We start from the raw sequence: 12,886 nt of genomic DNA on the forward strand, positions 1-12,886 counted from the left end.
AATTGTACAATTTATTTGCCCAAACGGTAACAAAACAAATACATCATACAGATGATGTTAAAACCACACACATGCATCAATCTTAGATTGCAGAGGCGTGGTTGTTGTAGTTTTCCAGTCAGTGGATTTTCCACAGAGAACACGTGCCGATGGAGAGACGTCTGCCTTTATTACTGGGACTCAGGGGAGCCACTGTGCTGCTGGCTGAGGGCTACGTGTGTGTGCTGCACGGGCCTGAAGGGGATGAGCGTGGGGCTTGTTGTCCATAAATCTTTCCCAGCACCCCCCCGTTCTGACCCACACCCAGCCTACCCTTTCACACATACACACAGAGGCACAGGGAGGCCTGCAGGCCTTGCCAGGCTCCCCTCACAGAGCTTTATATCTTCAGCCTCTCTTAGCTTTACACTGACCTACGGCACCCTGAACTAATCTTAATGGTTGTTGGAGGACTCGAGTCGATCACACCCCCCTGACCTCATGGTTGTACTAAAAAGAATGTACAATGTTTTAGGTCACTGGGCTACACAAGACTTTAGTAGGCCACCCATGCTGTAACAAGTGATTTACTAAGAAGTCTTAAAATTGTGTTTTCCTGAAAATGTTTGGGGAAAAATTTGAGTGGCCTTATTACTTTTTCCTAATACTGACTACATTATTTAGAGAATATTTTTTAGTTATGTGATGCCACGAGAAATCTTTCATATATTTTCAATTGTTTCAAGGAAATGCAAGAATAATACAATACCTGATTTTTAACAAAATAAAGACTGAATAGAGGGTTAAATGGCTTTTTGATTATGATATTTACAGGGGGCACACTGCACATACTGTATGATTATACGTTTCAAGTTTATTTTGTTTATATAGCACTTTAAAAAGCAAACAGATTTTGCACCAAAGTTCTTCACAAAGACAGGCACACTAAATACTGAGACTACTTCAGCAAAAGTCAACAACTTTTCTGGCTTTTGTTGAAGAATCATGCCAGTGTTTTTTTTTAAATGTTTTAGCTTCATGTATACTTACTGCAAACCATTCACTAAAGTGTCCATTTTTGTTTAGATTTTACTGATCCGGACATTCGTTTCTGTTCATTTTAGTACACTTTGAAAATTGACTTGCAAAGATTAGAGACTTGCTTGAGAAAGTTAATTCTCACGGTAAACAGTTACTCAGCCGAATGTTTTCTTTGGTTTGAATGGCACTATCAGTGTGTGGTACTGCAGTTGTGGGAAAGAACCAGTGCTAAGTTTAAATTGTTAGAAGTCGGCTTCAGAACAACATCACGCTAGAAAATCTAATTTAGAAGGAAAAACAAAACAAAAAACAATGAGTTTGCTAGAAGTTGCAGTGTCAGTTTCACTGCTGGTTGTATTGAAGTTTCCTGTTCACCAGTTGTCCCTCAAACCTTAAAATTTTACAGCATTCTTAAATGCACCAAAAGAGTTTTCAAAAACCCATGTCAATTATAGTGTCAAAAATAATTAAGTGTTATCACTACTTAATGCATTGCTTCAAAATCCCTGTATGCTGATTTTCATACATTCCCGAGGTTCATGGGAAACCAATGTGTGCCTGGAAGGTAAGGCAATAATCAAAAAATTTGGAATTGGGAAAAATTGACAGTAATTTCAAACACATGCAATTTATAGCATGGAAAATCACCGCTAAGCTGTCATCTACAAGGAAATATGCATAAACTAAACTAAACAACATAAAATTAGAACGTGGAGGACAAAAAAGCTTCAGAGAAAGGATGTTGTGTAGCATTTTTGTGGCTCTTGTGATTCACGCTATTTGTTTGTTTAGTTTATGTGGCCGGCAAAATGAGCTTACTTCATGTCATGTGTTCTGCACCCACAGCTCTCTCTGGTCTGGCGATTTTAAAAAAGATTTATTTGCAGAAGGTGGTCTGTTATCAGTCGTGTGACAAGCACAAATGAATCACAGGAAAATCACATTTCATAGTGGGAACTCCCATTATGCTGCTTGTGTGGTTTATCCAGTGTTGTAACTTGCCAGCCGGCAGTGCTTGTCTAGTCATCAGGCTCTCTAAAAGGAGACTGCAGTATATTACATAGTCTTTATGGCATTACGTACTTCACCTTTGCAGAACCCAGTGTTTGGCTGCCAGATTAAAGATGCTGTAAAATGCTCCGCCTGACTGTGAAGTAAGTAGTGATTGATCTGGCTCATCCTTAACACATTCTTTGTCTTTTCACAGCTCCATCCACAGTATCAATAATGCACCAAGTCAGTCGTACAGTGGACAGCATCACTCTTTCCTGGTCCCAGCCTGACCAGCCCAATGGAGTCATCCTGGACTATGAGCTGCAGTATTATGAAAAGGTAAGATTGATGTAGCAGCACATTTTTCCTCCAAGCCCTCACTGATCCACATAAACATATGTTCTGCTTCCTTTTCTCCCTATCCAGCTAAATAAATTATGCCCTAATGGTAAAAACGGACTCTTATTCAGTTTTACGCTTAAATTCAGAGTATTTCCACACATTCGTTTGCATAGCAGCACATCCTAGGAGGCTTGTAGACAGAGCTTTTGAACATTGCTTATAACTTCTGCTCATTCTCTTTCAATTATAATCACGGTCAGTCACTGAGAAAGGAAACCGTGCTCAGCCCTGCAGTAGAGCCACTGGGGATTGATACGCAGAGACTTGTGGTTGAAACAATGGTGCGCTGACTGCTGTAAAAATAGTATTTAAGGGGCAAGCTCCTCAGGATCAGCATACTTTCTCACAAGAACACTTGCAGTCACAAATGATTGATTCAAGCGCAGTGATCACTTAAGTGCATGCAACCAGTCACAGAAACACAGAGTCACATAGACATACATATGTGCACACATGCATGCACATATACACAACATTTATCAAGCTTTCCTCTACATGCTGAGCCGTTCCACTTTTGAGTATAATTCCCTTTTCTGACACTGCTGGAGAGAGCTGTCAAAACAATTGTCCCGGCCCCTGCTGTGGCTCAGAAGTGTTTGCTGAGCAGTGGGTTGAAGGGAGCAGCTAAAAGAGTCTCAGTCTCCGCTCTCAGACTTGTCAGCATTCTGGAGAGGAGTATGGCAGTGAAATACAGCTCTGATCATCAGAAGGCATGGCTCAGAAAAGCCGCCTGACCTGAAACTGCCACCAAATCTACCTTCTTAACTGCAGCTGCCGGATGACTGCCTCTTTCAGTCCTGCTGCTTTATCAAACCTGGCTCGTTTTTTGTTGTGGCAAAATATTCAAATGTGTTCTTTTGTGGTGGATGTCTGTAAAATCGATGTAGAGATGAGTTTCTTTCAGTAGCATTTCTGCTCCCGATATTTCAGCTTCAATACAAAATTGTTGAAGATGAACATTTTCTGGTGTATGTGCATTTACACAATTTTTTGCCTGTAAATAGCTGCTAATCACACTTAATTTAGTCTGTGAATAATGTTTTCATTGAAATAGTAAAAAAAAAGTCACATCCAATTGTCAAAATCAAGAACTTTTTTGATATCTTTTGAGGTCTTTTGAGGTACCATTTGTCTTCCAATGCCCTAAATCTTAACATAGTATGTCATTTATTCACATGGCATTTCATAATTGTTAGCCTTTGCAATTGGACTGTAATTACTAATGTGCACAAATTTAACATGTTGTTTTTCTTCTCCTCCCAGGACCAATCAGAATATAACTCTACCACTGTCAGGAGCCAGACCAACACAGTGGTCATCCGTGGCCTCAAGCCAGGAAGCATCTACGTATTCCAGGTCCGGGCCCGCACCGTGGCTGGGTTTGGACGCTACAGTGGCAAACTGTACTTCCAGACCATGACTGAGGGTGAGAATTCAGCCAATTTTCACCAAAGCACGCAAAGTCGGTATGACCTCTTATGTGTGGCCCACCAACACAATATGTACCACAATATGGATACAGACAGCTTTGGTAATGAGAGGAAATAATGTTGTGGAATAAACGATACAAATACTGTAAAACTAGAATAGTGCGGCTTGAAATCATGTTCTTAAATTTCCTCGGTATTAGGAAACATCCCTCAGAATATCTATATAATTATTAAATAATTCCCATTTTTACATGTCAGTATTATTTCCTGTATGTGCTACACAGATGTCCTCCATTCAAACCAACATACCTTCTCACCAATTGCCACCATACGGATTTCAGTGAAAGATGATGTCAAGGTCTTATCTTCGTACTATGACATGACTCGGAAAAGATGGAACATTCAGTAAACATCAGTCATGTAGGTTAATGTTAGAGCCAAGGTCTGGGTTTTCCCCTCTGAACATCTCATTTCCTTCAGCCTGCTGTGCCCAGGGCCATCATTAGCCTTAACTTTCATACAAACATCTATGATGCTGCCACAGGCACAGATCCCAGCACTAAAGATACTGAACTTATTCATAACCGTAAATACTGAGTAAACTGAGAATATATAAGTCATTGTTTTCTTAAAGAAAGGTAAATCAGTTCATTGTGATTTCGGCCCCAATTCTGTGTCCCCCATGCACCCATAAAGTTGTTTACAGCTGCAAGAAAACACTGATTACCATAGTTAAAAGTAAACAATATCCTTCTGTGATATGTACAGTTCTGAAATGCCTCCGGTACCGTACATGAAGAGAAAACTGATCGGAAAATGTAAAAAAAGGTCTTCAAAGAAAGTAAAAACAGTTTGTTGTCTCACTGATTTGGTTATTTTTTTTGTTACAGATTTGTATATCCAATGTTTACCTTTAATCAAGATTCAATAGATAATATAATAAACAAATCTTCTCTTTAAAAAGAATCAAAAACATTCTACCTCAAAATCCTTGCCTGGGGTTCATTACAAATTAAAAAAAATACACTCTAAACATTACAGATGTAAAGGGACATAATAAACAAGCAGAATCGTTGAGGCCCATCAGTCCAGCTGTTTTCTCCAGTGATTTCCCCCCCTGTGGATAAAGATGTTTTGTATCATGGAATAAAGTGCACTATCCAGAAGTGGAGCTCTGAGGAATTCACCCACCCATGTATCTGGCTGGAATCATGAAGTCGTGTGTCATTTGTAGTGCTCCAGAGAAGGATCTGGCTCTGCCTCTGTGTGCCCATTCAGTAGGTGGATTCCCACTCTTGGCTGCCTGATCAGTCTGGGTCTCACCCAAACATGCTCTCTCTCCACACTTCACACACTTTCTGCCAGATGATTTGTCCATATCAGGCCTCTGAGCACTTTCAGTGTGCTTTGGAAAATGGTCCATGCAGCCACTCAAGATGCCAAGATGCCCGTTGGTTCAGCCAGCCGTATGTCTGTCTGTCACCCATTGCTCCCTCCATATGCAGTGGCTCAGATGCTAACCCATGTGTCTCAGCTGGTGACTCTGTTTGTATATCTGTGTGTGTGTGTGTGTGTGTGTGTGTGTGTGTGTGTGTGTGTGTGTGTGTGTGTGTGTGTGTGTGTGTGTGCGTCCATGGCTGTATGTTAATGTATGCTTTTCTTCTTTCTACAGAGGAGTACAACACCAGCATTCAGGAGAAGCTACCTCTCATCATCGGCTCTGCAGCTGCCGGCCTGGTCTTCCTCATTGCTGTGGTGGTCATCATCATCGTTTGTAATAGGTGAGTCAGTCCTGTCCCGGTTTTCATAAAGCTGGCAAGGCGTACATGTCTCCTTGTTGTGTGTTTATTCTGTCAGGTTGAATGAAGTCTGTTGATTTGATAAATGTGGGTTGTACAGATAAAACCATGGGTTCAAAGATATTAATTCTTAATCAATTCCAGTCTTTCACCAGTGGAAATAATATATGAAAGTCAAGTTTTGTTGGTGCTCCTGCTCAGTGGGTATCAAATGTTTGTAACTCTGCCAAGGACTTCAGTTCCCACTGGGGCCACATATTAAAACGATAACTCAGCTCCTATAAGGTATTTTGGTTCGGAGAAGTTTATACAAGATTAATTTATGTACTCTGTTAGCAGACTTCCCCCAGTTTTTTTCTTCTTCTTTTTTTTGAATGGTAGTTACACCACTAATGACATAGGTCGTACTTTGGGAAAATCACAGTTTTGGAACATGGCCAAGACAAAATGAAAGCGTATCTGACTAAGAGTTTTGTCAACTTAAGACATTTTTTTAAAGTATCAAACCCATCAATGAACTTCAGAGGATGCTTAAATATGTTTTATATTGTGAAGCTGCTCAACAGCCATAACCTCAACTGAGAACAGCTCTGGCACAATAAATTGATTACATTTTTTTTTTTTTAAACATAGTGAAGCTAGTGTTGAATTACAGCTATCCACATCTTAAAAAGAGATAAATAACTTTTCAGTGCATTTGGCAATTTTTAATGAAAATGTTATTGTTCTATGCAAAAGATGATACATTTTTCTAGTTCTAGTAGTCTAGTACTGCATATCAATTGTTGATTCCTGTTTCATATTTTTCATTGCAATACATTTGTTTGTTTATTTTTAAAAAAAATCAGATTTGAAAGTATAAATTTGATTTGACTTGTTTTTTTAAATGCTTTGCATGACTATACTTGATTTTTGATATATTTTTGTTTTACTTTGATGACAATGTTGCTGTCTGATAGATTTATTTTAATTATTCAATTGTCCAGGTCAAAATTCTCCTTTTTTATTTTGGCAATTTATTTTGTGATGCTTCCAAACTATCCTTAAATGCATCACACAGTCCACATTATTAACCCCTCAGAATAAAAAAAAAGATTTGTTACATGTCCTATTACTTTTTCATAACAATGCATGTAGCAGTTCTGTATCACTGCTGCCCACCTGGAGTGCACTAGAAAGGAAAACAAAGACAACTTTGTGTAGTGTGAGTGCATGGATGGCTAAATTGTTTATTAAAGTAAAAAAAAACTACCTGCATCTCTACATCTACATCTACATCTACAAAATCCTGGCACTCCATGTGCGCGGAGGTGGTGTATCTTCAGTGTAGGTAGACCTGGGGGGTGTTTGATCTGTGTCTCTACCCCTCCCCGCTCCCCCTCGTTGAACCAGAGCTAGAGTTCTTTGTCTTTTCCCCAGGAGGCGTGGCTTCGACAGGGCTGATTCAGAATACACAGACAAACTGCAGCACTACACCAGCGGCCACAGTGAGTAAACCACCACTCCTCTCTGCCTACGTGTAACGCTGTGTTCCTCCTTCAGCAGCGCCACGCACACCTGTCTCCATGACTACCACCTCACACAGTCATCTCTATGGCTATCATTCAGCCCTCTGCTGCCTCACACACCTGTCTCCATGGCGACCACCTTGCATGCTGGTGTCCTTGGCTACGGCCCAGCACAGCACCGCTTCACTCCCCCCACCCCCCTTTATGAGTAATCCTGCCTGTTGTTTGACTCTGCTCACTCGGAGTCTGGATTTAACCACATCAAAACCAGTGTTCGAGTGTGTGTTCTGTGCATCATCACATTTCATAGTTAACTAAATCCATTGTTGTGGAAATAGGTCAGTCTTCGCTCACGTTAACGCCATTAGCATGCTAATACCACATGAGTCATTTGCCATTGTTAAAAAATTCAAAAGGCTTGGTAAATGAATGGAGTTTCTCAATGATTTTCTTTTTTGACACAGTACAGTAGCATGCAGCTCAAGAGACAATAATGGAAAAATAAATCTGTGAGAAAGAGCTAAGAAGTAATTTCACCATGCCTCTGTCTTAGATAATATGGCTAATCCATTCTTCTCCTGCCTGATTGGGAAAAACTCCTATTTCCATTTTAAGTTTATGATGATAGCTTTCTCAATATAAAATGATCATGCTGTGCAAAGACATCCGGTGTGTGATTCAGTAAAAGTGTGCCAGTAAGAGACTTGCACATTTCACAGCTATTAACGACACGAGCCAATGTGTCCCGTGTGCATCCTGTCCTCTCACCAGTCACAGTTCATGCTTCTGCCCTGTTTGTGGTGGTCTTTGCCACCATATCAGGGTGGTCTGCTGAACGGCGCTGCAGCTTGGGAAGAGATTGAAGGGTTTTAGTAATGGGGGGTTTTGCCTGGTAAGATCCTCTCCATCTGTTCATCTCTGCAGCACATTTCTTCAGCAAGGTGTGCCAGGTTTTTTAGGTGCCATGCATGCTCTTCTAGCTCTGCAGCAGCCCAGGCATGAGTTCAGTATCCATTCAAATAGCCTCAGGCCTGATGTGTGGAGGTGAGAGCCGAATAATCGGATTTAAAACTTGGGACACTTAAGTCCCTGAACACTTAAAGGCCACCTTAAGCCAATTTACCTGGCATCAGGGCTTAGGAGAGCCAATTTATTTCTTGGAGTGGAGCTGAGCGATGCTGATATAGGGCCCAGGTTTTTTCTCCTGAGTGTTAATGGCACTATGACTCACAGGAAATGATATATATATTAACTTGCCTTATCACTGCTAAGAGGACTGGAGGAATCATGTCCTTGCTGGCTGAATAGCTGTATGTAGAAGCCATAAGCCACTAGTCATAACCACCATTTGTAACTACATTGGATCCTCCATCTTTCAACGTTTGTCAGCAGCCTGACTGTGAAAGAAATCACATAATTGCACAGGAATGTGTGAATGCAAGGTGAATTGATTGTTAGCGTGCCTGAATGCATTTGACTGTCTTGACCACAGGAGTGTAAGCATGACTACCAGTATCAAATATTATAGTCCTTCTTTCCTTTTTTCCAAGTGACTCCAGGAATGAAGATTTATATTGATCCGTTCACATATGAGGACCCCAACGAGGCTGTCAGAGAGTTTGCCAAGGAGATTGATATATCCTGTGTGAAGATTGAACAGGTCATTGGTGCAGGTAATGGAAAAATCTGACTGAAACGTGGATGGAATTCAACACTGTAAAATTGCTTGCCTGTTTGTTGATTTCTAAATATAAATAGATGCAGAAAAAAAGCTGCTAAAGTTTAGTCTCTTATATCTTTGTGAGTGTAATAGAATTTACAGTGTTTCCCGTGTAACCTTTTCACAGGAGAGTTCGGGGAAGTATGCAGCGGCAACCTGAAGCTCCCGGGTAAAAGGGAGATGTTTGTGGCGATAAAAACTCTGAAGTCGGGATACACAGAAAAGCAAAGGCGGGACTTCCTCAGTGAGGCCAGCATCATGGGCCAGTTTGACCATCCTAACGTCATTCACCTGGAGGGCGTGGTCACTAAGAGCAGTCCTGTCATGATCATCACTGAGTTCATGGAGAATGGATCTCTGGACTCCTTCCTCAGAGTGAGCAGCTATATTTTTATCATTTTTTTATCATCTTTTTTTTCTTCATTTGTGGTGTTTCTATGTCTCATCTTGAATAGTTACGAAGTGTGTAGGGCTGAAAGATTTGAGGAACGTATCTAATTTAATATGAAATCATTGTCTATAAATTTAACTAAAGGCGTAAAGATGTGATTATACAAAGCATAGTCACACACTTATGTTGTTTCTGCAATAATAGAATCTGGTACTTTAAGTTAATGCAGTTGTTTGATGTTGAAATAACTGACAGTTTATCTCATATTTAGTATGAAATTACATTAGTGGTATATTTGACATTACTCAATAACAACAATGTCATGACTTTCAACAGCAGTGTTATATTTACTGATTTCAGTTGCATAATTGGCAAATTATGTTAAGCCACACCAACAATTTGTCCTTGTTACCATACAAAGTCTTCTTGATGTCAAATTGATCCCACCTAACAATGCTAACACTCTAGCTGCTGGATGTTAGCGTCACAGACTGAGGGCACCGGCTGCTTCACAATCCAAATTGGAGGTCTCAGTTCAGAGTTTGTATTGCGATAAGCTTAGAAAAGGAGTTTAAGTTTAAAGTTTAAGGAATTTTTGACAACTGCCAGTAATCACTGCACCGACCTAACATTACCTGCGATCGCATTTCTGTACAAAAAGACTCTGCTGGTCTTTAATGAACAGTAAAAGACACAGTACAAGACACCTCTTATCTTTTCATCAACATCAAAAATCACTTTTTTCAGTCATCTTTGGCCAAGCATAAATGTACAGACCCTGTCATGCAGAGAGCATGTTATTAACCAGAGAAGAGACAAGATTTCCTTTTTTTTGTTGTGAGGCCAACTCAGAATTCACATTAATTAACTACAGTCTGTTGCCTGTCATTAAGGCTGCGAAATCAGTAGCTGTCAGTTTAAACTTTCTCCTAATAGAAAGCAGAGCTCTTTTGATTTGAAGATTTCACTCTTTTAAAAAAAACAAAAAAAACAGTGAATCATTGTTTTTATAGTAGGATGTAACTTTGGTTATTTAGACACTATCTCTGACAAACAAACATCCATATCTCTAATGCACATAGACACACCCGCATATTAATATCAGAACATGATTGATGTCATGAAATTAAAAATTAAGTTTATGCAGCAACAGAAGGGGGCTCTCCTGCACACTCACACAGTCTTTGTTCAATAATTAGACATGGTTTATACACTCATACACAGTAATCTTAGTTCAAGTGATCATTTTTGCTCACTTTTGTTTAGTTATAATAGCGCTCAGTGTTACAGTATTCTCACCTCTATGCAATCACAGTCAGTTTTTTGTATGATTACCTATAGAATAATAGGGTCTTGCTTGCTACTCTACTGAGTCCAGGAGTTGTATTGTTCTTTGATGTTTGCTTTGCGTTTGTTTTGTATTCTCTCCACATTTACTCCACTGCTGATTATGCAGTGCTGTCTATGGATGCATATAGAGATCTCACAACCCCACCCCCACCCCCACCGGCTCTCTGACAAGAAATATGCAGCGCTCACAAGTTCATGGAATTTTTAATTTTCATAATCAAACCAGAGAAGGATATTACAGAGAACCGTCTATGGGCTCCCATTTACGACCCGCATAAATAATTCAAATGCTTTGGGAGACTTAAAATGAGATGTCCAATGTTTAAAAATGAAGTTGGCCATGTGATGAAATGCCACACAGCCCTTCATCATCTGTCTCGGTATGTTAGTGAAATGAAAACATGTTTTTGGCTAATATCACTCTTTTTCTACGCTTTCATCTTGCTTAATTACTTTCTTTGCATTACTGGAATGAATAGAAAAGGACATTTTCTGATTTATTGAAATTGGGGATGTTTGATCTCTGCCAAGAAAAGGCTTATTTTTACAAAAACTTTAAGTGATGTAATGGGAACTCTCTATTTGAAGTGACACAGCAAGTATGTCAGTGTAAGTAAAGTAAGAATACCAAATTATAATTAAACTTTAGCCATTATCTTTACTGAAGTTTTAAACAAGTATGTTGTGCTTTGTTACACAATATGCAAGCATTGCAATGTTCATGTTTTTGGATACAAATTTGTAGAGAATTATGCATGCAGTAAATAATAACCATTTAATTCAATGTTAAAGTATTGAATCCACATTATTTAATTGCTTGGAAATATTCTCTATTTTTTAACCAACCAACCATAATTCCCACCAGTTTAATACCATAACAACCCCTAGTCAGTTTAAGCTTGCTACTGCCAGACTACATCACAGACATCCTCAAGAAACTCCTGTCAGCACACAGCTCTGGGTTCAGAGTCTTTATTTGCATTCTGCCTCTGACCTCTAAGACACAAAGCATCAGCTGTTTTTTGGAATTTGATCTTGTGGTGAAGGGTGTTTGTGTATATGTAGATGTTTGCTAAACATATTTGACAGCACATTGTATTCAAAACAACAGTGAACCTCTGTGGCACCTCACAGTGACAGTTTATGACAACAATTGCTGACAGTGTCAAAGCCTGTGAACATGGATTGTGTCTTCACTGAGAGGATAGCTGGGTGGGTGGTTGTTTAAAATGGTCACTGCAGCCTGTACTGAGCCAACTGCTGAATGATTGTCTGCCCTGCTGCTCCTGCAGAAAAACCTGCAAGGTGGAGAGAGAGGGGGCATTTTCTGGATTCGACCATGAGTAGAGAAAGTAAAGAGACAATTTTGTACATAAATCACAGTGGACCTTGAGTCAAACATTTCTATAAATTCCTGAATATTTCTTCAAGCTAAGCTGACCCTAAAGACTTTGGAGGAATCTTTCCAATTAAATTATATGCAAACACAGCACACAGATTAGGTGGCAATGTGTATTTGTGAGAAAGGTTTCATGAATAATGCATTCTGCTTAATTGCTGTGGTACACGAGGAGGAGCAGCTTGACATGAGCAGAAGCATCCGCTTGGCTAATGAGCAGGAAAGTGTTTGAAAGAGAAATAGGCTAGTAGAGCAGTCATGCAGACAGTTAATATGGCTGCGCTCTGGGCCTTACTCTCCTGCCCTTCCAACTCCCTCTTTTGGCCTTTCCGTCTGTCCACACCCAGCCCCGCGCTCCCATGCGCCATTCTCTGGAATCTTCTGTTCTCTTGGCGTCGTGGTGGGTGGTGGAGAGAGTGCAGGTGTGCGCAGTTGGAGGCACAGCTGCACCACTGCTCCAGACGCTCCCCATGCATGGGGTAAAGCCCTTTACCAAACCGTGGAGGGGAACAGCTGTAGACAGCCAGCCAGTCCCAGCTTAGCCTGTCCCAGCCCTGTAGAGACCATTTGAGCCCAACACAAACCTTTCTGTTAGTGTCCTGCAGGGTTAGGCTTTTTCATAGAAACTAATACTTCAAAGTTACTTTTCCATATGAAATTCATATGGGTTGGGTTTCAAGTAGATTTGAAATGAAATGATAATGATAATAATGATGTAAATTGAGATTTGACTAAAAGGAGTCAAGTGGGAATCAGTTTTGTATTATTAATGGCACATTTTATTAATATGGGGTGCATGGCTGATGAGTTCCATCAACCAACCATTGCACGACAGAAAATCATAAAATATTACTGAGCGAAACGAAAAACTTTT

General features: G+C 40.0%; 1 protein-coding gene across 1 annotated transcript in view; it reads left to right on the plus strand.

Moving 5' to 3' along the window:
- ephb2b (eph receptor B2b) overlaps positions 1-12,886 on the plus strand; it is a 125,489-nt gene that overhangs the window by 104,542 nt on the left and 8,061 nt on the right. The window contains exons 6-11 of the mRNA XM_062443860.1: positions 2,228-2,352; positions 3,679-3,841; positions 5,518-5,626; positions 7,064-7,131; positions 8,703-8,825; positions 9,000-9,247. Coding sequence (XP_062299844.1) covers positions 2,228-2,352; positions 3,679-3,841; positions 5,518-5,626; positions 7,064-7,131; positions 8,703-8,825; positions 9,000-9,247 — 836 coding nt within the window. The remainder of the gene's footprint in view (positions 1-2,227; positions 2,353-3,678; positions 3,842-5,517; positions 5,627-7,063; positions 7,132-8,702; positions 8,826-8,999; positions 9,248-12,886) is intronic.

The sequence above is a fragment of the Scomber scombrus genome, chromosome 3 (assembly GCF_963691925.1).
Source record: "Scomber scombrus chromosome 3, fScoSco1.1, whole genome shotgun sequence".
Lineage (NCBI taxonomy): Eukaryota > Metazoa > Chordata > Actinopteri > Scombriformes > Scombridae > Scomber > Scomber scombrus.